Source organism: Vipera berus (genome assembly GCF_964194415.1).
Source record: "Vipera berus genome assembly, chromosome: 4".
Lineage (NCBI taxonomy): Eukaryota > Metazoa > Chordata > Lepidosauria > Squamata > Viperidae > Vipera > Vipera berus.
The window spans coordinates 92,397,128-92,424,862 of record NC_138206.1 but is presented as its reverse complement, the minus strand read 5'-3'; the positions used below and the strand labels follow the sequence as shown (position 1 = coordinate 92,424,862).

Genomic DNA, 27,735 nt, shown 5'->3' with positions numbered 1-27,735 from the left:
TTACCCATGAGACCTTCTGGCCTAACCATCTGTGGCGTAGATTTATGTGTAGACTTGTGCGCAGCTTGCAGCTTCCGCTTTAATTTTATTCAATTGTATTCTGCCCGTACCGTGAGGGCAGAAAACAGCGGAAAACTCACCTTTTAATCCAGTTGTGATTGGACAGAAATATATATTTTCTTCACTCCCAAGTCTATTGGTTATGGTGGCTCTCCCCCACACCCCCGGATTCCGTTCAGCGCTAGAACTAGGCCAGGGGTCGGCAACCTCGGCTCTTTTATGACTCGTGGACTTCAACTCCCAGAATTCCTGAGCCAGCATAGCTGGCTCAGGAATTCTGGGAGTTGAAGTCCACGAGTCATAAAAGAGCCGAGGTTGCCGACCCCTGAACTAGGCTGACCGAGGATCTCTGAACGAACTTATACGGAAACTGCATAACCTCTTCCCTAATCTTTTCGCTGCTACCGAATGAAAGCAAAACTTACATTTTGGAATATTCCCTCGTTTGTAAGGGCAGTTTTCTCTCCGTGGCTAAAAAGGGGAAACGAGCGCCAATGAATCCTACAAAAAAATGTCCACTCTAACTGTCGTACTTCTATATACTGGTACTGCTCGGGGATGGTGTTGCTTCCCACAATGCACCACACATTCCCGTTCACTACATTTCCCACAACGCACCGCAGCCAGAGGCCAGAAAACTACAATCTCCAAAAGGCGCAAAAGCCGGGTAAGAGGCAGACAAGCAGCTAGGACCAGCTAGGTGGTCCGGAGTTTGCTTCCCCTGGCCGTTTCGCGTGTTGCTCAGGGATTGCAGGGCGGCTGAGCGAGGGCCGAAGGCTGGTGTGGGCCTAGGTTTAAAGGGCGGCGCCGTTTAAAGTCCGTCCGCTCCGATGGGGGAGGGCTGAGGGACCATTGGGCACCTGAGAGCAGGAGGAGGAAGGGCGGGGAATGGGCTTGGTGATGGGGACGTGGCTCGGACTCTCCTGGGTGAAGCGATGTCACTCGTCCGTCGGCGGAGCCGGGAAAAGAAGGGGGAGTGCAAATACAGCGGTAGGGGTCGGGTTTGAGGGGTGAAGAAAGGTGAGGGGGGGTGGCACCATCAAGGTGTTTCTAGGGTAGGGAGAGGTCGGAGTGGTTTTTATTCTGATTTTAATTGGGACGGGGGGAGTGGAAACAGACGAAGGAATCCCAAAAAAACCCTTTCCCCCCCTCCCTCTTCATCTTTGGTAGAATGCAGCTGACATTACCCCCTCCCCCCCTTCAAATATGCCCTGGAAAGGAAAAAAGAGGGTTCTCCAAACTGGTTTTTCTTTGAACCTGGACCTACCAGGACGCTGGTGATAAGCCTACCCTCAAATACGATGGAGGGTGTATTACAGCAGCTTCACTTTGGAAGATGTGGGAGAAATGCCTCCTGAGCAGCCTTCCTCCCTGTGGTGCTTTTCAGGTATGTTGGCCACCAATGATTATCATCCTCAACTCTGCTGGCTGTGGGGATGGAAGCCCCCTAAAAGGCACTAGGATGGGAGGCTGGTTTTCGGTATTACACATGCTTCTGTACTATATTGTCCTTAACATAAATAACGTCTGTCTTATAGGCCATCAATATTAAAAAGACAGGAAGCTGGTAACCTTAATTATTCTTTATATATAGAAATGAACGTACACCTAATCGATTCATCTTTAACTGGTGTTCTAACGAACATGTCACAAATACCATTTGTAATATAATGAATTTACTGCATCACTGTCTCTAGTAGTACCTTAAGCTTAGATCCTGACTGTGTTAAGCAAATAACTCTGCAAGCAGCTATCAAAGTTAATCAATAGCAGCTGGCAATGCATAATTTTGAAGGGACTGTTTAGATAAGTCACAGACCAGTTTACTTTTTCCCCAGTGTTTGCAAGATTAGTAGTGAGGATGGTTAAGAATTGTGATCTTGCTTGAAGATGACATTTAAAATGCGTTATAGGAATACATATATTTACTGAAGGCTAAAAATGCTGTAGAACAAGAAGATCTTGAAGGCATTGTCTCAGTGGTTTGACAAATATAAAGAAGGAAACTGTTAAGCAGAAATGTGAACTTCTAGTCAAAAAATGCCCATCTGATAAAAGAAATGAAGGCAAGTACAGAATAAGAAAATATGGAATAGTTGGATAGGATAAAAACATGATAGGGGACTTTTGGTTTTGCGTCATGGTGAGACAGGACGCAGGAAGGCAGGGCTCTGCCTTCCATGCCCGATTGGGCCTTGCTGGGGGCCCTGAAAAGGGCCTAAAGTTGCCCCGAAGAGGCGATGAAGAAGGAGACAGCTGTCTCTCCGTTCAATCCAAGGAAAGCCCTCTAGACTGGCCACACCTCTGCCGGCGGCCATTAGCTGCAAAAACCGAAGAACAAAAGTTTAATTAGTACACCGTAAACAGCATGTTTGGACTGAGTGAGAATATTGATCCTTTCTTTACTATTTTACAACTGAATTTTCTGGGAAGGGCTCCCAAGAATCTTAAAACCTCCAGATGTGAACAGAAGCGGCGTTTTAAAATTTTTTATGGGGGACAGAAATACATAATACTGAAGTGAAAGTAATACAAAGGTACAGTTTTAATACATCTGAAAACAGATAAATTGTTAAGATTTTCTGTTTGGGAAAAAAAATACTGAGGTGAAATATAAGAAATCAACCCTTTGTTTTAAGAATGGAAAATGGACTTTGAATAACATCTAGTGGTGGATTTGAATATAGCACTATAACTAGCTCCTTCGCTACTTGGTGCATTTCAGGTTAAGGGAGAACAGCTGGAAATAAAGGAAAATATTTTGGCATTTTTATCATCCTGACCTTATTGGACTATAAATACCTATTGAGCTTGGACTTTTAATTTCAAGAGCTAGTGGGAAAGAAAGGAAAATTTGACTTTATACATCTGGCTCCAGGGAGGTTGAACATTTAGAACACTTGGAACATTGGGGATTACAACCTTGCCTGACTGATAATTTTCAGGATACCTGAGGCAAAGGACTACTATAAAATATTGCTATTAGGATGGGATTATAAAGGTTATATATAAAGACCAGAAAACTACAGGAAATTCTGTTCCACTCTTACTGAGACTAGTGATACTAGAGGATTTCTAGGAATGATGCCTCAAGAAAAAACAAATACATGCTACAACAAATTCATCAAACAATTCTTGCACACAAAGAGGATATAAAAAGGAACCATAATGAGCCTAAAAATAACCTAAATGACATAAAGGACCAAATCTCCAAATTGAAGCTACAACTGGAAAACTCCCAGACAACAGCTACAAAGTATGAACAAATAAACCAGAAATTAGAGGATGAAGCAGATGAAATAGACCTAGAGATGGAGGAGATAGGAGAAGGGAAATATGGACTGCCATACAGAAATAAAATACTCCAAGACCTACCTATAACAATGAAAATACAAAAGACCTTTTACTCCTTTCTCAAAAATACACCTGATGACAAGGAAGAAGAGTCTATACAATGGAACATAGAGCAGGCAGGGGAAATATTTAAGGAATGTGGATGGGTGGAGTTCCCCTCCCCCCTAAAAAAATCTACCTAAACTGTCTTTCTCATGCCAAGCAGCTTGCACAAAAATAGAAGATTCTTGGGCAATTTAATTGCCCTGTTCTGGAAAGCTGCTTGGCAAAGAAAGAAAGAGTTAAACTTAAAAAACACAGGATTTGATCTATCAGAGGGGGCATTATCTCTTTAATATACTTGTTCAAATATGATTAAAAGAACAGATGACCCTTAGATATAACTAGATTTCTATAATGGAAGAATTTAGAATTAACATAGCATTTTTTTCCTTTCTTTTGATATGGGAAATTTGAAAATAAGAGGAGGATTGGTATGAAATTTTTTTAGCTATATAAATGTAATTAATATTGAGAAAGTCATAACTGACAAAGATATTTTAAATAACAGCATGAAAAACAGGATATTGACTTATGAATTGATATTGTTACTTCTATAATATTAGTAAAATATGATGAAGCTGTCTATACCTAATTTTGTATGCATTAATAGTACTAAGAATTATAATTGTTTAATGAGGGGAAAAGGAAAAAAATATGGGGAAGAAAGGAAGATCAAGAAAAAAAATACTAGATTGTGCAGTATTGAATAGATTTATATTGACGAATTTAAATGTTAAATATGTGAACTCAGACAACGTTTACTAAGCTTTAAAGGTTGTAACTTTTAAAAATTAATAAAATCTGAAAAGAGAAAAAAGTTACTAGCTACTAAAAACATGATAGTAATGCTATAGGGAATTTAAATGCAACATACAATATAAATTTATTTATTTATTTATTTATTTAATTAAATTTTTATACCGCCCTTCTCCCGAAGGACTCAGGGCGGTGAACAGGGCATATAAATAGAAGTACAAAAGTTAAAAAGGATTAAATTGTTGCCCGAATTAAAACAATCAAAATATAAAAAAAACATTAAAACCCTATCATTTCCCCCAAATTAAGTGTGATCTTAAATATTTTACATATGTGGATGTGGTACTTTTGGAATTTTGAGAATAAGCTGTGCATTCATGAGGAATTGTGAGTCTTGCCTACTAACTTTATGGATATGATGGTGAACATTTCCCATGATGAGGTTGCTCCCCACTGTATCCTATCCACCAGTCTAAAGGTAGTCATTATCATTCCAGTTCACTTATGTTTTATTCACATATCTGGCCAGGTGGGCATACTTCTGAACAAAACAAAGTGATTTACCATTTTTGATTTTCCAATAAGCCTGCCGGGCTCAGAAGCATTTTAATAAACATGATACTAAAGCCTGGTGATCTGCTTTGTAGTATGACAACTTCTCATTTAATTTTATTTCAAAAAATGTTCTTTCAAAAAATGTCAAGAGAAGTGTGTTTGTGTGTGTGTGGGAATGCATACAGGTATTATGTGCTTATGATACTCCTAAATGATGGAGTACTTAATAAAATTGTGATGGCAGAATAAGATTTGAAAAAAGAATCAGGAATGGGGAAATACTGTTTTAAATATCAAAGGTTATATTACATTTGTGTAATCAGTTAACAGCCAGCATTGTGGGTAAAGTTAGAGCTAAAATTCACTGTGACTTGATCCAGAAGTGGCAACACCCTCTTTGTTTGTTTTAGCTCTTATACTTAGTTTGCAAAACAACATTTATAGTTGGAAAAGATTAAATATTAGAAAGGGGAGGGGGAAGGAAAAACAATATGAGAAAAACAGAAAAGGAGAAATGAGAGCCCTGTGGGATATGTGTTTGAATGGCAGAAAGAAGTGAGGAGGGAATCTTATATAGGAGGATAGATTTTTGGTAAGGAACATTAAGTTATTTGGGAATATGTAAAGCTTTTTTAAAGAAAACTTTGGATTTTATTGTAAAAAATAACCATTTTACTTTTATGTTTTAAAATACAGCAATGGTACTGTCAATTATCTACATAAGAACAAGCAACCATATCAAGGGGAAAAGAGATTAGGATATTCTTCACTTCTGGAACAAAAACAGGCAAAGAAAGAAGGTGTTTGTAATGCAAAGGATTTTAAATGTGTGCAAAGAAGAACCTAACCTAGTTTATCCTCAAAGAAGAACCTAACCTAGTTTATTGTCCTGTTTGCCAAAATTTAAATTTATGTTTAATTCAGAGGTCCTACTGTGTGTTATAGAGAAACGTTTTTATTAAGTGGTCATTGTTGTTGCGAACTTGTGTCCGGCCCATCGCGACCCCATGGACAACGTTCCTCCAGGCTTTCCTGTCCTAAGTGATCATACTATATGCATATTTGAAATGCAAAAGACTTATGACAGAAAGTTTGGCATATTTTCTAAGTGGCATTCCACAGCTTGTAATAAAAACTGGACAATGAGTGTAACTGGATTTATTTCACTATGGGTACTGGCCTTACTGCTTTGCTGCCAATTAATAACCCATGCCGAACATGAAGACATAGTGAAACATGCAATAAAGCTGCATCGTGGAAGAGGAGTTGCTATTACTCAAAAGAAACAGTGGCTTATAGAAAACTGCAGAAAATTATCTGGACTTCTACATCAGAAGAATGTGGTTCTCAACAAACTGAAAAGTGCAATAAGAGCAGTGGAAAAGGATTCGGGATTGTCATTTGAAGAGAGGACTTTTCAGGTTCACACATTCGAAATTTTTCAAAAAGAATTAAATGAAAGCGAAAATTCAGTCTTTCAAGCAATCTATGGGCTCCAAAGAGCTCTGCAAGGCGATTACAAAGATGTTGTAAACATGAAGGAAAGTAGTCATCAGCGGCTGGAAGCTTTGAGAGAGGCTGCAATAAAGGTAAGCTCTTTGAGACCTTCAAACTGTAATGTTTTACAAAGATGAAGCATGAACAAAATAGCTAAAATCAAAGCTGAAGATGGTGTTTTGCATACATTCAACATTGCTTTCCTTTTAGAAAGGATTTATAAGTGAACGATTATAAAAGCCTTTTAGTTCTGCTATCTGAAAGAACTCTGTTCAACTTCAGCTAACACGTCCTTCATTTTGTCTTTTCTGGCTTGGCAAAGGAAGGAAGCATCTTCCTCATATTCATGTGCGTGATTTTCTCACATTAGACTACAGCATAATATAATGGTTTGCTAGACTATTTGTCTTATCTCCCACAACTATATACAACACAAAAGTATGCAATCCAAGCTGAGCTGCTTTGGGGAGAAAACAGTAGAGTACAAATATATACCGTTGTGACAGGAGAAAGAATATATCTTTTTGTGTGCTTTCTCTGTTTTAAATTAGATAGCTCTTTCTCATCTTTAAAATGATATTTTAGAAATCTAAAGTATCACCCAGTTTTATTAAGTAGTTTGATGCTACTATAATAGCTGAAGGTACAGAAAAGCTTTCTTCAGATTTTTCAAAAGTCAAAAATTTTCATTAAAGTCAAAATTTGACAAAGCATTTTGAGCTTTGAGTAACCATTCACCTTTTAATGTATTTTGACAGGAGGAAACAGAATATGTTGAACTTTTAGCAGCAGAGAAGCATCAAGCTGAAGCCTTGAAAAACATGCAGCATCAAAATAAAAGTCTTTCTATTCTTGATGAGATTCTTGAAGATGTAAGAAAAGCAGCTGATAGGCTAGAAGAAGAAATAGGAGAACATGCCTTTGATGACAACAAGTCAGTAAGTTTATTTAGAAACTGGTTTTCTAGCTGTAAATGAGATAATTTGTCTACATATTATTTTCTCATCCCCCCCTCCCAAACAAGTTTCTGAAAGAGCAATTATTCTATTCCTTGTTGGAATGTAATTTTTAAAAGATTATGAAGTGTGGAGGAATACAAAAAAATCAAAATATGTACTGCTCAAAAAAAAAATAAAGGGAACAGAAAATAAGACATCCTACTATTAAATACAGTACATTGTGTTGTTTGTGTTCCCTTTATTTTTTTGAGCAGTATATTTCAGCACTATGAGGAGTAGCATAGCTGCACTATTCTGTGTTAACTATAATAAATAACACAGTTACATATCCTAAGGTTGAGAATATATGCAGTAAAATAGATGTTCAAGGGTAATGTTACAGGCTAGAATACAGTATATGATAAAGCATATAAACTGAAAATATAAATTCTGCAGTGACTGTGCTTATATATATTTGAAAAGTATTGCATTCTAAAGCAATAGATGCATAGTCTGCATACTTAAATAGTTTTCATTGTTTTTCCTGTTTAAAAAAATTCTCAGAAGACAATGTGGTAAAAGGGATTTTTTTAAAAAAAGTTTATCTTCCATATTCAGGAAAAGTCTTCTGATGTATTTTTCTTTCTCAGCAGGCTCTCTGAATCCTCAAAAGTCTGCTTAGTCAGTTCTTTGTGGGACGAAAAACGGGGAAAGAAAATAAAGCAATATTTGTAAATAGGAATCTCAGTCTTATGACACTTGAGTTTTGCCTTAAATAAATGAAACATTACAATTTTATTTCATTGGCAGGTGAGAGGAGTTAATTTTGAAGCCGTTTTAAGAGTAGAAGAGGATGAAGCAGATCCCAAAAGAAATATTTCAAAAAGGGAAGTTGAAGATGATTTGGGTTTAAGTATGCTTATTGATTCACAAAACAATCAATACATTCTTACAAAGCCCAGAGACTCAACCATTCCACGTGCTGACCATCATTTTATAAAGGTAAGCTGCTATAAAGAGATGAAGAATATTAAAAATCTATCGTCTATACATTTCTCTTTCAATGATACAATACTAGAAGTTTCAACAGAAGAAAACTCATTCAACCATGACAAAATTTTGTGGTGCGTCAAGAATTCTCTATTACTGAATTCATCTCATTACTATCTTCATTGATGTGCATTGTTATTTTAAGAGAAACATATGGGAAATAAGCAATAAAATTTGTCTAAGTTCATAAACTACTGAATTTTGGCTGGATATGATAGAAAACAAGTATTCTGATCTTTGTTTCTTTGACAGTCCAGGAATATTTATGTAAGTTGCTATTACATAACTGCATATAATCATAATTCTACTGGACTCAGCTTGATCATTCACTGGGGGGGCATATTTAATAAGAAATCTGGATTTAGCTATCAAAATATATTTGCAATAAGATATGGATGCAACAAGCAGGTACACTTGATGCATTTAAATATATATTTGAATAATTTGGATTATATATAATGAAAGGAAACATAACTTTACTGTTAAATGTATTATTGATGCCACTGGATAGATAATTTGATGTACTAAAGTACAAAAAATTCAAAATTTTATATTTATTTTAATAAAGGCAGCACTTTGATTTTTAGTCTGTAGCCTCAAAAATATGTTTACTTCGAAGGCAGGAAAATACACTTTAAGTTGCCTTTGATACAGGTCGGTCAACAGGTCCTAGTTTTCATTGAAATTTCTGTAGATAATCCTCATCTAAGAAAGTGATGTGACATTCTTTGTTGACAATCTTGTCAGTGCTCCTATTAAAACATGCACAAGATGAGATCCACTTTGTTCAGCATTCACAGAAGAGGCCTAGGAAGAACAGAAGCTACCAAGCATTTCTTCAGAGGCCATGTCAGTCCTTGGCTAAACTCCTTCCTAGGTGCACTTCTTTTTCATTTTGGGAAAGCCAACTCCAAATGAAGCAGATATTTTTATGCAAAAGAACAAAAGAATTTATTTTCCATGTTGTTCTGTATGATGAATCCAGTGGCATCGTGATAGTGCTTAAATTATTACATAATTCCTTCAGTTAAATTTTGTCCCCTGACCACCTGGGTGAAGTAGAGAGCTAAATTTACAGTATATTGTAATAAATCACCAAAGTATGACCCAAATCACTTCATTTCAAAATCTTTTAGCTAGTTTTACAAATAGCAAGAAATGATATCCTGGAGTTTCTATACTTACTTTAGAACCATGTTCTCCAATTTTTATGTCTTCCAGATATGGAGATTTCAATTCCCCAAATTCTCTTTAATTACCATTGCTGGCTGAAGAGGTCTAGGAATTGAAATACAGCTATCTAGAAAATGTCAAGTTTGGGAAAGATTGAATTTAAGATAAATTCCATTGTTTCCTGCAGGAAAGCCCATCCAAAATTTACTCTCTCTCCCCCATCTAATAAAACTGTCCAGTCAGTTTAATTGTTTTGTAACTTTCAGTTGGGTGAAATGGTACATCATAGGCCAACATTTTTTTGAATCAACATACAACAAATGAGCTAATTTATAGAATGAGTCCAAAGTCAGGACCCATGATTTGCATGGATTGAAATTTGGCAAAGTTGTGACCATTTTACTGCTGCTACACTGCTGTGTTACTGCAGTCAGCTGCAGTCACATGATTATCATTTGTAACACTCCCTGTCAGCTTCTTGCAAAGAAAGTCAGTAGGGAAGATGGCAGGAAATTGGGAAGTCCCATTGTTTTTTAATCCACCCATGATCATTCTATTACATAAGGATATATCTCTGAAATAATGACCCAACAGGTCACAGGTTAAAGTCTCAAAGTCCCAGGAACAACATAACCCTAAAATATGTTCAGTAATGAACAATGATGAATTGTTAGTGAATTACTTTTCCCCCAGGATGGATTGCATTGATTGCTTGGGTCTTTTCAGCAGTGGTGTATTTTTATTTTATTCATTAGGATATTGTGACAATAGGAATGCTGTCTTTGCCTTGTGGTTGGCTATGCACAACAATAGGATTACCAACAATGTTTGGCTATATTATTTGTGGAGTACTTTTGGGGCCATCAGGTTTAAACAGTATAAAGGTAAGAGTATATTTGGGGGTGGTATTTGTTTTTAAGTTAAGTATCAGAATGCATTTAAAAATATATTTGTAAGAAATAAGCTACTCGGGAATTTAAATGGACAATTCTATGTGACAATATTAGAAAATAAACTTTTTCTATGTTTCAAGGAATAAGAATTGAATGAGATGAAACTGAATGTTTGATTATAGGTAGTCCTCGACTTAAACCATTTTTTAGCGATCATTCAAAGTTACCACGGCACTGAAAAGTAACATGACTATTTTTTCAAACTTATAACCGTTGCAGCATCCCCATGGTCATATGATCAAAATTTGGAAGTTTGGCAATTGGCTCATATTTATGACAGTTGCAGTATCCCAGGGTCATGTGATCACTTTTTGCGACCTTCTGACAAGCCAAATCAATTGGGAAGCCAGATTCACTTAACAACAATGGTACTAACTTAACAAGTGCAATGATTCATTTAACAGCTGTGGCAAGAAAGGTGGGGTAGAATTCACTTAACAACTCTCTTGCTTAACAACAGAAATTTTGGGCTCAATTTTGGTCTTAAATCGAGGATTACCTACAATAAGTATTTATTATTTGAATATTAGGAATTAGCCAATATTCATCCAAAATTAAAAAGGAAATTATCTTAAGCAATGAATATATTTTTATTTTTTTTATTCCAAAAAAGGATTTTTTTAAATAACCACTAATTTCAGAAAGCATATAAGGACTCTTTAATTAAGAAAATGTTTTATCTAATGTAATTTCCCTATTTAATTCCAAGGTATATCATTCCATTTTAAAAAATATGTCTTGTTAATAGTAAGCACTAGCAAATAAGGTAGTATATTTGGCCATTATATAATTTGTAAAAATTTATTACAGAATACATATAGTGCTTGACTTTCAACCATTTGTTTAGTGACTACTTGAATTATAACAGCACTGAAAAAAGTGACTTACGATCAGTTTTCACATTTATGACTATTGCAGCATCCCCAGGGTGACATGATCAGAATTTGAGTACTTGGTAACTGGCATGTACTCCATTGTCCTGGAGTCATATGATTACCATGTGACCTTCCCCGCTAACTTCCAACAAGCGAAATCAATTTGGGGAAGCCAGATTCGCTTAACGACTGCATGATTCATTTAACAACTGCAGTGATTTGCTTAAAAACTATGATAAAAAAGATCCTAAAATGGGACATAACTCACTAAACTGCCTTGCTTAGCAGTGGAAATATTTGGCTCAACTGTGGTTGTAAGTTGAGAACTACCTGTACATCAAATATGGCTACTATGATTAGATTTTTTTTGTAGGAATTCAGTCCAATTGAATATTTTAAGCAACTGTTATAATAAGATTGTAGCATACTGAATAGAATATTTTTTCAGTCAATTGTGCAGGTAGAGACATTAGGAGAATTTGGTGTATTCTTCACACTGTTCCTGGTTGGTCTGGAATTTTCTCCTGAAAGGCTAAGAAAGGTATTGTTCCATGAAACCTATGTACATTAGCACTATAAATTTATATTAAATATGATACCTAGCATATCTGGAAGAGCATTAGACTCATTTCCATTGACACCTGGTTTTCAAAATGAAGGAATTGTTTTGCATTGTCTTATGAGAAGCTATTTGGTATAGTGGTTAAGGCCATCAAGCTAGAAACTGGGAGACCATGAGTTGTAGTCCCGCATTAGGCATAAAGCCAGCTGGATGACCTTGGACCAGTCTTGCCAAGAAAACTGCAGGGACTTGTCCAGGCAGTTTCTTCCATTCTTCTGAAAGAAAAAAAAAGTGTCGTATAAGCATGGATATAAGTCAAAATCTGAAATTAGTGGCACAGATAAACAGAGTCCTTGTCAAATTAGTAGGATCTTAGCAAAAGAGAAAGTTTAAGAAAATTAAAATTGACAGTAAAAAGTAGGTTGGGTCTAATTAAAAGAATCTGCAAACAGAAGGATGTTTTCTATATACTGCAAGGATATGATTTAAATGGAACTCCCTTTGGGCTGAGATGAGAACAGATTTTTGAAGCACAGTGAGAAGTGATGTTGGGAGGAGTTTTTTTATGGGAAAAAGGGCAGAAGTTCTTTTCATGTATCACTAAACTCAAGCTTCCTCAACTGTAAACCGCTGAGATTTTTTATGGAAATTTGGCAATGTATGTATGTACTGTATGTATGTATGTATGTATGTATTAATGGATGTTGTGCCCTGTGGACATGTAGATTTTAGTTCCCAGACTTTCTCAGGTAATTTTCAAGAATTCTGGCAGTTACAGTATGTCCACAAATCTAGGAGACATCAAGGTTGCTCATGAGGCTGCTCACAAGTTTTGATTGTAGGCTGGCTATGATTTTTCAAGAAATATTATTGATTAAGAAAATAACACATTTTTGTCATTTGTATTTTAAGTGCACTTACATGTGGCACATATTGCAGCATTGCTATTATTCCGAAATTTCAGGATCCAAATGTTGGACCTGAATATAGTAGTATTTTAGGACAAAGCTATAATGATGATAGTAATAATTAGAAGGTTTGAATACTGATTATTACCAAAATAGACTGCTATGGTTAAGGCTATGACTAGAAGAAAAACTTTCTTAACATTGTAGCCTTATTTTCTCTTGGCAATGATAGATTTCTTTGAACCTTTATAATAGCTTAAACATCTTTGACTTTTCACTGATATACAGATATCCAAACTTTGTATCAATGAAGAAAAAAGGGTGTTGGACTTCATGCTGTTTGGTACTTTTAATATCTACAAACATTGGCAACAAAAGTAATTTTGAAACTCAAAAGAACTTTTGGCATCTTAAATAGTTGCACATTTTTTCTTACCAAATTTTAGTATTCAGTTGAAAATAATATTAGAAAAATGCTAAAATTCAATTCTATATTACAATTATTTTTAAAGGTATGGAAAATATCTTTGCAAGGACCTTGCTACATGACACTCCTGATGATTACTTTTGGCTTACTCTGGGGGCATTTGCTACAAATCAGAGCAACTCAGAGTGTTTTCATTGCTACTTGTTTATCATTATCAAGCACACCGTTGGTATCTAGATTCCTTGCAGGGAGTGCTCGCGGAGATAAAGAAGGTAAGTCCAGTGCAACTTCTTTATTAGAATGCAAACATAGGCACATATACAAATTTTTAAAAAGTGATGTAAATAGTATTTTTGAATTTTTTTGCTGTAGAAAAGTGCTTTTAATTGACAACTTTCAAATGTTATGTTTTGAACATGAATGCTCTTAGTTATTTCAGTCACATATATTTCTTTTAGCCAATCTATCAGTTGACCACACTTTATGTGAAGAATACTTTGGGTTAATGTTTGGTGACACCAAACCTCTATGTTCTGAATTATTGAGATCAGTAATTCATGAGGTAATATATATTCCTTTTATATGGTAAACATATTTCTTGATCGTCTTTTGTACTAAATATTGTCAGCATTTGTGTAATTGAAGCATTATGTTTTAAACAGTACCAAGATTGATAATTTTGCAAATATATCATGTAAATAATCTTCATAAGCTCAAATTAATATAATAATGCATATAGTTTTACATTTAGTGAATCTTTTTTTTTTTTCTCTGGCAATGGCAAAAATTTAAAGTAATACAGTAATGAAACTAAATTGTAGGTCATAGATATGACCGAAAAAGGATTCTTCACTTCTTCTGTAGTACTGAAAGCTGGAGTCAGTCAATTAAAGTGAATAATGAAAAGTCCAGTCCAGTCCAGTCCATATACTCACTTTCTTCAAAGACATTTGGTTGTACTTTGTGTATTTTCCATGAGAAGAAACTGGAAATGGTTATATTGAAATGGTTCTATAGTTATCTTCTATGTCTCTCATATTTGTGTCAAGAAATTGTCTCAGTTTACTTTCTGAAGACTTAAGATTCCTCCTATCCATTGAAATATCTACAGGTGGAGAATGAATTGTAAAATTTGTATAATTACACATGAAGCTTTTGGCTTGTCATAGAAATCTTATGATGAAAGAGTAGTTAGATAGCAGAGAGGAAGATACCTATTGCTACAGAGGCAGGTGGGCTATTTTCTTGCCTGTTCACTTCTGACTGCTACGATAGATTGTGGCATTAAAGTAAGAGATGTTTTTATTCTTCTTTAGGAAGAGGGAAGACAAAACTGAAGTATGACAAGAATGAATCACTCCTTATTTGTCATGTACGAGGGCAATTCAGAAATAAACCTGTTTGGTTATCAATGACAGACACAGATACAGAACTTTTATTATACACATTAGAAAACTACAACATTACTTTTCGACATAATCGCCATTCCAGTTGAGGCACTTGTCATAACATCTTACAAGGTTTGAAATTCCTTAATAGTAGTCGCTCGACGCCAAATCTGGGCTATACGGGGGGGTGTGATCAAAAACATCCCAACAGAACTGCTTCAAAAGTTCTTGGGTGCGTCTAGCAGTGTGCAGGGGAGCAATATCATGAACCAACACCACACCGGAAGTCAGCATACCCCAATGCTTGTTATGGTTGGGTTTTTGTAACGTTTCACAATAGACTTCTGAATTGATGGTCGAACCACGCTTCATGAAATTCACTAGCAGTACTCCTTTGGCATCTTCACCTTTGGCGGGATTTTCTATGGCAGGGTTCATTTTCAATTGATATAGAGGACGAGTCAACTGCAACACAACCTTCTTCCACTCCTCACTGCCTACTGAACTACGGTGCACGGCACCATAGGACGGGCGTCGCTATCTCTGCCTATTTCTTGCACATGCTCAAAGGGAGGTTTATTTCCAAATTGCCCTCATATTTTTATCTTTATTTATTTATTTATTATTTATCAAATATCTTTGATAAATTGTAGAAAAATATACAGCCTAGGATAGCTTTTGGAAGCATTAACAGATTACAGCATGTAAATTGGAATAGAAATAGGTCTCAAAATCTGAGGAATGGAAGCAGGCATCTCCTTTTACGGTATTTCTGCATCCTGAAAGGGGCACCCATATCAGCATTTTAAATAAATGAAATAAAATAAGTTTTTAAACATGTACAGAGTATTAAAACTCAGCTTCCTTGAGAGCAAGGGAATAAAAGGTGATTGATTTTTGAATTCTGAAAGTCACACATACTAAATACTGACATTTATATGATCAGTTAATTTTGAAAGTTACATGATCAGTTAATTTGAAAGTAGACAATTCTTGTTAATGAAATGTTAAGTTTCATATTACAGTGAATGTTTCTTGCCTAACAGGTGAAATCGATTATAGCAGTGTTCTCCTGGCAATGTTGGTGATGCAGGATGTACAGCTTGGCTTATTCATAGCTGTGATGCCAACTTTTATTCAAGCTGGATTTGGTACACATTCCAGGTAATAAAGCTAAGTTGTTACTTTGTTCATTACATTTTTATCTTGATATTTTGAAAAAAAACCCTTGGATAATATATTTGTAGATTTTAATTTTTTATATACATTGCTTCATATTTATGAATCAATTTGCTATCGATCTTCAGATCCCATGAGACAAAGTCTTGGGGAACTTTGATACTGTTAATTCTTGCAAAAAAGTAAAAAGGGGAGGCATTAAAGTAAGAATAATCAATACTAAAAGTGAAGATGGAGCATTGCAAAAATGAGAGAAACTAAGTCCACAAGTCATAAAAGAGCCAAGGTTGCCTACCCCTTACCTAGGAGAAAGAATTCTTGAATCAAATCTAGAAAAAATCAGCATTGCTAAAAAAAATCAGTTGATATTGTGAAAACATTTATATAAGCCGACATGCCAGTCAATGAAAAACCTAAGCTGCAAGACACCCCCTGAAGATTTAAGAAATAGATGAACTTTTACAAGCAGATCTAGATGCACTGATGTGGCCAGATCACAGCTACAGTGAAGTCTGGTTACTAGTGTTATGTTGCTGGTATTGAAAAAAGGGTTCTTCAATTTATAAGGGTTCAGACAGTTTTAGACGAACATTAAAAATATTTTAATATTTAATATTTGGTACAGTTCAGAGCTACCTAATTCCTGAAGGCATTGGGGGCTTATATTTTAAAAAGTATGAACAATACTTTTGGAATGCTTCAAATTCCCAACACTGGAGATTTTAAAGAAAAGATTGGACAACCATTTGTCTGAAATGGTATAGAGTTTCTTGCTTGTGCAGGGGGTTGGACTAGAAAACCTCCAAAGTCCCTTCCAACTCTATTATTCTGTTATAAAAAGAAAAAGAAACAGATCATAAATGTCTGGAAGACAGGCTTTAATGTACGAGTAGTCCTTGAGTTATGATTGCAGTTGGGACTGGGATTGTCTTTGCTAAGGTGTATGATCATAAAGCATGATATCACATGACTGCATTGATTAACAATGGTGATCCAGGCAGTCCTGGTTGTCACATCATTAAGTGGGAGTCCCAGGTAAGAAATGTTGGGGTGCTATGGTGGGGGGGAATCAGAAGCCCTGGAAGGCTCAGCATAGATCACATGTGAGCAATTGCAGGGAGGCTCAAGAAAGAAGGATTCAGGTGCATGCATGTGAGCACAGGAGATCCAGGAAGGGTGCAGAGTGCATGTATGGTCTATACCTCCTTTGAGCAACATGAAGGCATACACTATACTTGGACATTACCAGATGGATAACACTGGAATCAAGTGGATGAAATAATAGGGGGGGAAAGTAAGTAGTGTGATCCAATAAGCTACAATAGATATAGACTGTGAAACAGATCATGCTTATGCTGGTGTCACATGTAATGGTTAAACTTAGAAATTTAAAGCGAGTAGGTATACTACCAAGATATGATTTAACAGGACATACAGTGATGTAATCAGGCTAGTTTCAAAAAGTCAAAAAATCAGCTAAAATAAGTTGGAAAATGAGAGAGGATTACTTTTGCTTTGTTGATTACAGTAAGGTTTTGTTGTGTAATGGATAGAATGTGTGAGCCTAACAGGTATGTCAGAACACCTAACGTTGATTTCCAGATTGAGAAATTCAAGAGACCATTATGTAAATAAGCAGCTGTAAATTTCCCATTTTCTGCGAAGAAGGCTGCCTCATTAGGTTGCTGTCAGGAACAGAATAAAAAAGTCTGTCCGCTAGTGTTCATAAAGATGTATTTGTTCTCAATTGGAAATAGTTCAGTTGCTAGAATTCTTGTAATCTCAACCATCTTAATAAATCCTGCTAAAATGAACTTTTGAGAATTGCAGTTGAGAAGAGACAGCTACAGTAAAATTTGAAACTGAAAAACAAAAACTGAAAAACAACAGAATAGAGAAGGTTCGCCCAGGTTCGCCTGGTGCGCCAGTTGCGGCCCTATCTAAGCCGGGATGATCTATGCACGGTCACTCATGCGCTCGTGACCTCTCGACTAGACTACTGCAACGCTCTCTACATGGGGCTGCCCTTGAGGACCACCCGGAAGCTCCAACTGGTACAGAATGCAGCCGCGAGTGTTGTGTTGGGAGTCTCCCGATACTCCCACGTTACACCTCTGCTCCGTGAGCTGCATTGGTTACCAGTTGCCTTCCGGGTGAGATTCAAGGTACTAGTAATGGTATTCAAAGCCCTACATGGCAGGGGTCCGGAGTACCTGAGGGAACACCTGCTGCCGGCATCGACTTCCCTCCGCCCTGTGCGTTCCCACAGAGAGGGTCTCCTCAGGGTGCCACCGGTCAGAGAATGTCGATTGGTGGCCCCCAGGGGGAGATCCTTCTCTGTGGGCACCCCGGAGCTATGGAACCAGCTACCGGTTGAGCTCCGGACGGCGCCCGACCTTCGCTCCTTTCGCCGCGAGCTAAAAACATACTTTTTTGAACAAGCTGGCCTGGCCTGATGAGGGGATTGGGGGGGGGGTTGCTACTGTTTTTTATTAGGTTTTAATGATGTATTTTAGTATGTGGGCATTTATTTAATCTTGTTTTAACTTTTGTAATTTGTATTTTTATTCTTGCCCTGTTCACCGCCCTGAGTCCTTCGGGAGAAGGGCGGTATAGAAATAGTATTAAATAAATAAATAAATAAAAATGCATATTATCTCTATATTGTTATCTTATTCAGTGAATACAATGACAGGAAGGGAATAAATGGAATTAAAAACAAATTAGAAGGGCAAAATACTAACAAGTAGGGAGATACAGGCAGTACCATTTTATTAACTGAAGCTGAGAGGAGCTTATAATGAAAATGAAAAATCTGACTTAGTGTTAAATATTAAACAGATATAATGTCACTCTATGTGCTTAGTTAATTTATTAAGGACTTCAAAAAAATGGAAGCAGTACTTTTGTTTTCCTGGCCTCAAAAAACAATAAAGAAGGGATCGTGTGGCAAAGTAAAAAGGAGACTGCCTTTTCTCTAAAGAGGATGGCTAACTTAAAAAAAATGAGGATATTTCAGTGACAGCAAAGATCAGACTACCGTAGTTTGCACAGCTTTGTGTTGTATGCCAGTTGCACCCATTCCTGGATCAGAAGATTGCTCAGTCACTCATGCCCTGATTACCTTCTGAGTGGACTGTTGTGATATGCTGTACATGGGTCAACCTTGAAGAGTATCCAGAAGCTCAGCTGATGCAGAATGTGATGGTGTGGGCAGTTATGTGTTCCCCTAGAAGGCGCACATTACACATCTACTCTGTAAGCTCACTTTGCCAGTTTGCTTCCAGGTCCAATTCAAGATGCTGATTTTGACTTTTAAAACTCTTCATGGCATGGGCCAGATTATTTGAGGTACCGCCTCTTGCCAATTACATCTCTCCATCCCATTACATCCAAGAGAAGAGGTATGTTGTAGATCTCATCCACTAAGAAGTTATATCTGGCAAGACCCATGAGTTGGGTCTTTTCTGTTGTGGCATTCACCCTTATACACCTCCCCCGCCCACAGGTGAGATTGGTCCCTTCTGCCATCCTTCTGGAAATCCTTCAACTGTTTCATCAGCCCTGGGGATCTCAAGGGAATGGTGATCCTAAAGTGGCTTCACTGTTCATAATATACAATGCTTTTGCTTAGCCTTTTTAAATAGTATCAGTGTTTTTAATGGTAGAGTGTTTTAATATTGTTACTTTATGGTTTTATTGTATGGCACAAACAGCCACATTTTGTGAGACAGATAGCCATATTAATGTGATTGATGGATAGATAAATAAAGCAATGGTCTCTTGACTAATCAAGTTTGTGCTCCTGTTAATGAATCCCAAGTTAGTATTTGCTTTTTAACCACTGCATCTGTCTAGTTTGTGTTCGTAAGGAGACCTGGATCTTTTGTACATGTATTATTGCCAAGGTAGAAATTCCCAATCCTATACCTGTACCTTAACATATTTTTCCCACACAAATGCAGAACTTTACATTTCTCCCTGTTAAATTCCATCCAGTTCATTTCAGTTCATTGCTCAAATATGTCAAGATATTTTTTGATTTTGTTTTCATCTAAAGCATTAGGTACCCCTCTGAGATTTGTGTCATCTGAATTTTTTGTTATTGTCCCTGACTTCCTACATCCAAGTCATTCATGAAAGTGAAAAACAGCACAGGATCCAGGATAGAATACTGTGGCATATAGTTAGGAAATACTTAGTATTTCCTTGGGGTAGGGTGAATTATTTATTTGTCAAGGTAAAAAGAAGTAGAAAGGGAAGGCTATATTTGAGATAGATGCAAGTTTCAAGATTACAGGACTGTCTCTGGAAAAGCTACAAGTTATTCCTGGAGATAGGAATAGTTTTTATATATTTTTATTTATATTCGATGTACAACAGTTCATTTAGTGACCATTCAAAGTTACAACAGTGCTGAAAAAAGTGACTTATGACCATTTTTCACCATTGCAGCATCCTCATGGTCACGTGATCAAAATTCAGACGCTTATCAACTGACTCATATTTATGATAGTTGCAGTTTGCCTGGGGTCATGTGATCACCTTTTGTGACTTTTTCACACCCCAGATCAATGGGGGAAGCCAGATTCACTCAACAGCCATATTACTAACTTAACAATTGCAGTGGTTCACTTAACAACAGTGGCAAGAAAGGTTGTAAAATGGGGCAAAAATCACTTAACAGATGTCTCACTTAACATAAATTTGGAGCTCAGTTGTGGTCGTAGGCTGAGGATTATCTGTATTATTATTAAATGTCAAATCCAACTCAGTAATATTCTTTGATAAAAGTACAAAATCAGTTACATCTTAAACACTCCTCTGAAATCAATGTTTTTCTTTTAGAGTAAAATGATAATATACATATATATTTGATACTACATTTGTAATATAATAAATTGAACAATTTAGAATCATGACATTGATACTGGCTTTTTTTCTTTTTCTAGCATCATCAAAGAAATACTAAGAATATTGATGCTGATTGGACAAATCCTCTTCTCCCTGGCTGCTGTACTGCTTATATGTCTTATTTTGAAGACTTACCTGATAGGACCCTACTACCGCAAGTTGCATATAGAAAGCAAAGGAAACAAAGAAATTCTAGTTCTAGGGATATCTGCTTTTATGTTTCTTATGTTAATGGTAATTTTTACAAATATTTATATTTTTGACGTGCTTATATAGTAATTTATTATATTTGAAAACTTACAATAACTGTAGATGAAAATACAGCTTTCAATCATAGACGCTAAATCTACAGGAGGATGAAAACTGTTGATAAACATCTGGCATCTAATAATTCCCAGTTTGATTATATTAATGCATTGTATTGCATATTGCATATTTATAAATAAATGTGAATTCTTACAAATTGGGTATGATAATCAGTGGCCCAAGTTATTAATACCTTGCTGATCTTGAAAAGCTAGGCAGGGTTCAACCTGGCTAGAATTTAGATGGGAAATCACCAGAAAAGAAGCTGCAGGAGTTAAACGGGGCTAGGACACCTTGACTTCAATTATTTATTAATTTGCTGAGTATTTTACCACCCATTCCCCCAAAAATGTATGCCCACTCTTTAACATTTATATAGAATGGTCAAATCTCTAATCATACCATTGGCATGTCCACTTATATAACTTGCTTGGCATTCAGCAAGTTTGATATTTATGTCCTAATGTTTTAGGTTTATATCAAAATAATTCCAGATGACATCTGTACACTTCAGTGAGGAATGACATCTAGCAAGCAAAGTTGCAATATTTATTTAGACTAATGAAATTGAAAACCATGTATGTACAAGATGTCTTCCCCCTCATTTCTTTTGATTTCACAGTTGGCTATTAAGAGATGGGCTTGCAGAAACAGCAAATTATAGGGGCTAAGAATCAATGATAATGTAGTATATGGGAAATGAGGCAGTTGTAATCACAATGGCTACATATCTCATTCAGGATCAGAGACAGTAAACACTGAATAGCAGTTGAAGAGGAAACGTGCCCAGAAAAGGATATTATATCTATATGCTCTTTGCAGAAAATACCTATCTGATTTATCACTTTAAAAATAGATATTACACCCTTTTGAACTTAAAATGGAGGTTAAGTCTCTGAGTCCATAAGTTTTTGCATAACTCATTGTCATCTGTTGAAGTTTAAGTTCCTATAAATTTATAATCATGTAATTGTATGTAGAATGTAGTCATCTATTGGGTTATGTGGAACATTTTTATTGTAATCTTAATTATATAATCTTATATGAAACTGTACATTAAATGTACATTATCTCTGTGAAGATAAATTAACATTCAGTTTAATCTTATGTATTTCCATCTTCCTAACAGCTCACAGAGTTATTGGATGTTTCAATGGAATTGGGATGTTTCCTGGCAGGAGCACTTATTTCTTCTCAGGGTCACATGGTTACTGAGGAGGTTATATCCTGTATTGAACCAATACGTGACTTTCTTGCTATCATATTCTTTGCATCTATAGGTAATTTATTACAGAATCATATATAAATGACATATAAAATTTAACAAATTTGATTATTTATAAGCATGAAGAACATAATACAAGGTTTCTAATCTAGGCAAAGTTGTGATGCTCTTCTAGAATTAGAAATGTGGATGAGAGAATGAGAGAAACTGATAAAGTATATGGATTACTTATTGCAATATTCAGTTTCCAACTTTTTTGGAAACAAGTTTTTTTAATGTAAACAATAGACTTAGAGGATAAATGGTACTTGCCATTACTACATCTGTGGTCTTTCCTGCATTTTAGCCATTTATTGGAACCATGTTCACATCTTACTGATATTTTCTAAATTATATTTTAAGCAATTATTAAACAGTATTAAACCTTAGAAAATTACTTAAAAGCAGGCATTCAGAAATGCGATTATCAGTTAGTTAGGATAATTTTGTCAAAAAAAGAAGCTGAAGCAAAAAAAAATCAGTAATAAAATAGAGAAACAATAACATGCTCCCCAAGGACTACTCAGAAAATATTTCTTCCACATACTATACTTCAGACCTCTATACAAATATTGATGACTGCTTTGATTTGATATATTGTCTTTCAAAATTTTGGAAATGAAGATCACCTTATTTTCCATTTCATACATGGAAAAAAAAAGCCTGATAAAACTTTCAGGAAAAGTAATGGGATGTATTCCTTTTTATTTTTTCTTTTGCAGGTCTTCATGTATTTCCCACATTTGTAATATATGAACTCACAGTCCTGCTGTTTCTTACACTTTCAGTGGTGATAATGAAGGTATTAATATTTTCCTAATAGGACTAGTTGTTAATGGAGATTTATAATGTGTATGATTACCCCTGTCCCCATGTGTGCCACAGCTGTTATGCATAGTAGACAGCAGGCAAGAATAGCCAAACTTACTAGTATATACACTTCTCTTGTGGGTGTCTTTTCAAGAGGACTGGAGTCACAAATAATTTAATATATACTGTTTTTCACTAATGCTATTTTAATAATTTGATGTTATTAAAGTATCAGTTGTGGGCACCATTAATGTTTTTTTCCATATTCACCAGTCCAGGATTGTGTTTTACCTCGGTTGGTAGATGATGAATGTCTTGTGTCAGCTAAATGTTAGATAGAGATATTTATAAACGTATATATTATATAATTATATATTATAATTATATATAATACATTATAGAGAATTATAATCAGTGCAGTTTTGTTCATTTCTCTAGCATGTCTCAATACAATCAAAGTATGAGATAATTGAGAGCAAATTGGCTGTTGAGTATTTGACTATGTCTTGCTTTTTTTTTTAGCTGTAAATTTACAGCTTAAATCCCATGTCCCTTGAAGCCGGTAACGAATGCTTCCATCCAAACATTTTTGTAGATAGCATTCAAAACAAAATGGCCCAGCAGACTGAGATGTAAATAGGAAAACTTGATTTGTGGAAGCTAAACTTCAAGAGGCTATGTCTGCCTGATTTTAATTCGTTTTTTACCATCCCATTCCATGTATTACATTCCAGAACTTTGTTCAAGGCTGTTCTTTTTTTTTAATGGAGACATTTGGAGATAGGAGACTGCTGTACATACTGACTCTATAAGTGACAATAGTAGCCCTTTTAATATGTGTCAATACGTGAAATGTGTCAAAACATGTAAAAAAGATGTGCAACTTGGGTCATGCAGTTATGACTTTTTTTAACCCTCTCTAGATGGCTCTGGAATTACTTGAATTAAGTTCTATCACTGAACTCTTCATATCAATATAGTTCATTGATGACTTCTTGATTTTGACTTTTTAAAATAGTCCATTGAATTCCATTGATTTTTTTAAAAAAAGATAAGCTTGTTTGTTCCACTGTTTTTTCTAAAAACAGTCTTTCTCTTAAGTTTTTCCTGGCAGTACTTGTCCTTTCCATGATTCTTCCAAAGAACAGCCAGTATATCAAATGGATTGTATCAGCAGGCTTGGCTCAAGTCAGTGAGTTTTCCTTTGTCCTGGGAAGCAGAGCACGCAGAGCTGGAATAATTTCTCGAGAGGTGAGCTATGATTGATAGTTTCTTTTATATTTTGTAGGATGTAATAAAATGCTAGACTAGATATTATATAGTTTCTTCTGTCACTTTATTTTCATGGAACAGTAACAAAGGACAAGGACATTTGATTAATCCTTTTCCTTCAAACTAATTTTCCATCTAAAAAATATCTTCCATAAGACTGGATGCAAAAAAATGGGAAAAATCTATCAAAAATGCTATTTTCAATTAAGTGATTTTTATCTTCCCATCACATTCCTCTGGACCTCTACAGATACTCGACTTGCAACCATTCGCTTAGTGACTGTTTAAAGTTACAATGGTACTGAAAAAAGTGACTTATGACCGGTTTTCACACTTAGGATCATTGTAGCATCTCCATGGTTATGTGATCAGAATTCAGATGCTAGGCAGCTAGTTCAGATTTATGATGATTACAGTGTCCTGGGGTCATGTAATCCCCTTTTGTGACAAGCAGTCAGTGGGGAAGCCAGATTCACTTAACAACTGTGGCAACAAATGTCTCTTAGCAGCAGAAATTTGGGGCTCAATTTTGGTCATACGTTAAGGACTACCTTACTGACATTGTTCCAGAGGTTGCAAGATATTCAGGAAGATTAAGTGAAAGTTGCCCCGGCATTTTCCACTGGCATGAGCCAAGAAGAGCAAAAATCATGTGTCATTTCTTAATATAGCTTATTTTTCATTGTCTTTATTTTTTGCTCGAATAGTGACATCATCTTTAATATCTTAAGTAGCATAACATAACAGTATTTGGGCATTACACTGCCTAGAACAGATTAGTAGATTTGTGGGGGCCAGAGGTTAAATGCTGTTCCTTAGCTGTTTTCATGACAGCATCAGCAACTCTTTAAACTATCTGATTTTGGAAACTTAACGCCTTAAAACCATGGTAAGATAGGATTGCTGACATTTTAATGATCTGAAGTCTATGAGGAAACTGGAAAATTTAATGACATGAATACATCCTGAAGGCTAATACTGAAGTAGCAGAGACAGAGCTGGAGTCTTTGAATAAGAACAGAGAATAGTATTGGGCTAATGGCAGATTAGGATTGTGTTTGTAATCAAGCTTTCCAGAGTCATTGACGGAGATGGGCGGCCATAGAAACAGAATGAATGAATGAAATTATGAGGAAGCTAGGAAAGGAATGGGACACAGATCAGTCCATTCAATTTTTATATAATTTTAATTCAAATTTACAAAGATTAAAAAATACACACTAACTTTTTAAAAAAGAAAAATTAAAAAGTACAAGAAGGCCAAAGGAAAAAATATATAGAAAAAAGAAATAAAGAAATGGTTCTCCCTTCATCAAGACAAGTACAATTTTAATAACTTATCACCTTCTCTGATACTATAACAAAAGATGTCTTCTTCCTATCTCAGCTTTTATCAATAAACAAATTCTTAAAGCCCCCTTATTCAACCCTAATCAACAAAAGCCCATTAAGTATTTTGTTCCATTGTGTATCAATGGGTCTGTTCTTTGATTTATAATTGTTAGTGTCCATAAAGAATCTGAACTATGGGGTTGGGCATGATGCCTCTAAACCCTCCACTGTATTACAATCTCCTCATGGGGAGCATGTGTGGGTAATCCTAAATTCTCTTCCTTGTCCATTTGCTGGCTTTTCATTCTGCTCCAGTCATTTTCTATTGCTTCCCCAGAAAGCCATTCAAATAAAGAAATATAGAAAATTGCATGCTGACTTCTTCTATCTTGGGTTGATTAGGTCATTGCCAAGTCATTAAGTATTCAAGCTGAGCAGGTTGTCCAGGTATAGCACAATTATGTTATTTTTATCAGTTAAGTTTTAAGCACTTATAATGTACTCCTGATTTAAAATGTAAATAAAAAATATAGATAACATTTTATTTTCTAATTTCTAGGTCTACCTCCTTATACTGAGTGTGACTACTCTAAGTTTACTGCTTGCACCAGCACTGTGGAGAGCTGCAATTATGAAATGTGTACCAAGATCTGAAAGACGATTGTATTCCTGAAAACCTTTAGTTCATGTGCTTCAGAGAAGGAAGCCTCTTTAGATAATACATTTCATATGTTATTTAGCTTACTACAAGCCTTATACTGGTTTCAGTTCATGAAACAGAAATGTAACATTTTTCATAATACATTTTGATTTTTAGAATACTGAATATATGTTAAATAGATTTTTCCAAAATTTGATTTTTTTTAAAAAAATCTATGAATCCAATAATTAATGTGCCTTTTACAGGATTATTTTCCAGTCCATGCAGCAAATGAACATTTATAGTGCCTGTGGTACTGTTATAAGACAACCACCCAATTAGTATCTATTGAAACATTGGTCACAAAAGTTTTTTTTCCAAAGCAATATAAGTTTTTCATTCAAATACAGGATTTAAAACTGCTCTGAGAACTGTAAATTATATTCCTAAGAATATCTCACTGCATTATTTTTAAAAATAATTACATATAATGATTTATTATAATGATTTATGGTCTGAAACATGGTTAATAGTGATCAGAATAACTTCTAGTATGACTACCAACGTCTTTTCATACTGATGATAACTGTTAATTAAAAGTGTTCTTGGGGGATATTTAATTTTGTAGTTCTATTTATTGGATATATAGCAAATTAGAATTTGTTGTCATGTTGAACTGGCCTTTGAGTATAAATAAATGATTAATTACTACGCTTTTTAAAATGAAAAAAAATCCTTAAATTATATTGCTCCATAGTATATGCAATGTTACTTATTAGAAATAAATGCACTGGTTATTTGCTAAACTCAGCTAAATTTTAAAAACTGGCATCCTAAGTAAGAATTGATAATTCTACACATTCTTCACTCTAAGAGTTTGTTATTAAAACTGTTTTCAAAATATAGATTAAATATTACTTTCTAAAGTTACAGAAGGTATCTGTAAAAGTTGCAAACTGAAATATTATTTCTGGACATAACATTGGAAGTGAAAAACCTAAAGAATACAGGTAGTTCTTGTTTAGCAAACACAATCCGGACTGGCAACTCAGTCATTAAGCAAAGTGGTTGCTAAATGAAAATGTGTTTATGATTTTATTGAGCTTTCCAGCCTTGTAAATGCAAGGGTTGGTTATAGTTAATTTTTTTCATCAGCATCGTAACAGTGAACAGCCACTAAACTACCTGTGCTACCTTTTCTCCAACTTAAAACGTGGACAGAACATTTGTGTTGTAATATTTCTATTCAAGAAATCAGTAGCAGATATGCACACAGGTATATACTGAGTCAAATACTCTTCTATTTTAAATATTAATATTTTTGTATGCTTTTCTGAGTTTGGGCAAAGTATGTATGTAAATGTATGTTTTAAAAGTATGTAACATTTTCAATATCCTCAGAGTCAAATAGTGCAAGAAAACTGCCTTTACAATAATATGGGTTGATAAGGCAGGAACAAATTAAAGCTGTGGCATCAAC

General features: G+C 35.3%; 1 protein-coding gene across 4 annotated transcripts; it reads left to right on the top strand.

Annotated features, from left to right (window-relative positions):
- Nucleotides 1-663: 663 nt before the first annotated feature.
- TMCO3 (transmembrane and coiled-coil domains 3) lies at nucleotides 664-27,735 on the top strand. 4 transcript variants are annotated; one of them, XM_081327211.1, is made up of 14 exons: nucleotides 664-727; nucleotides 1,231-1,447; nucleotides 5,464-6,356; nucleotides 7,023-7,202; nucleotides 8,013-8,204; nucleotides 10,181-10,309; nucleotides 11,702-11,794; nucleotides 13,236-13,422; nucleotides 15,585-15,702; nucleotides 20,670-20,865; nucleotides 22,067-22,217; nucleotides 22,924-23,003; nucleotides 24,113-24,262; nucleotides 26,175-27,735. In XM_081327211.1, the coding sequence occupies exons 3-14, from the start codon at nucleotides 5,775-5,777 to the stop codon at nucleotides 26,286-26,288; spliced, it is 2,172 nt and encodes a 723-aa protein (XP_081183337.1). In that variant the 5' UTR covers nucleotides 664-727; nucleotides 1,231-1,447; nucleotides 5,464-5,774; the 3' UTR covers nucleotides 26,289-27,735. The 4 variants fall into 4 exon arrangements, with proteins under 4 accessions (XP_081183337.1, XP_081183338.1, XP_081183336.1 ...); XM_081327212.1 differs by lacking the exon at nucleotides 664-727 and adding an exon at nucleotides 849-1,080; XM_081327210.1 differs by lacking the exon at nucleotides 664-727 and having other exon boundaries at nucleotides 960-1,447.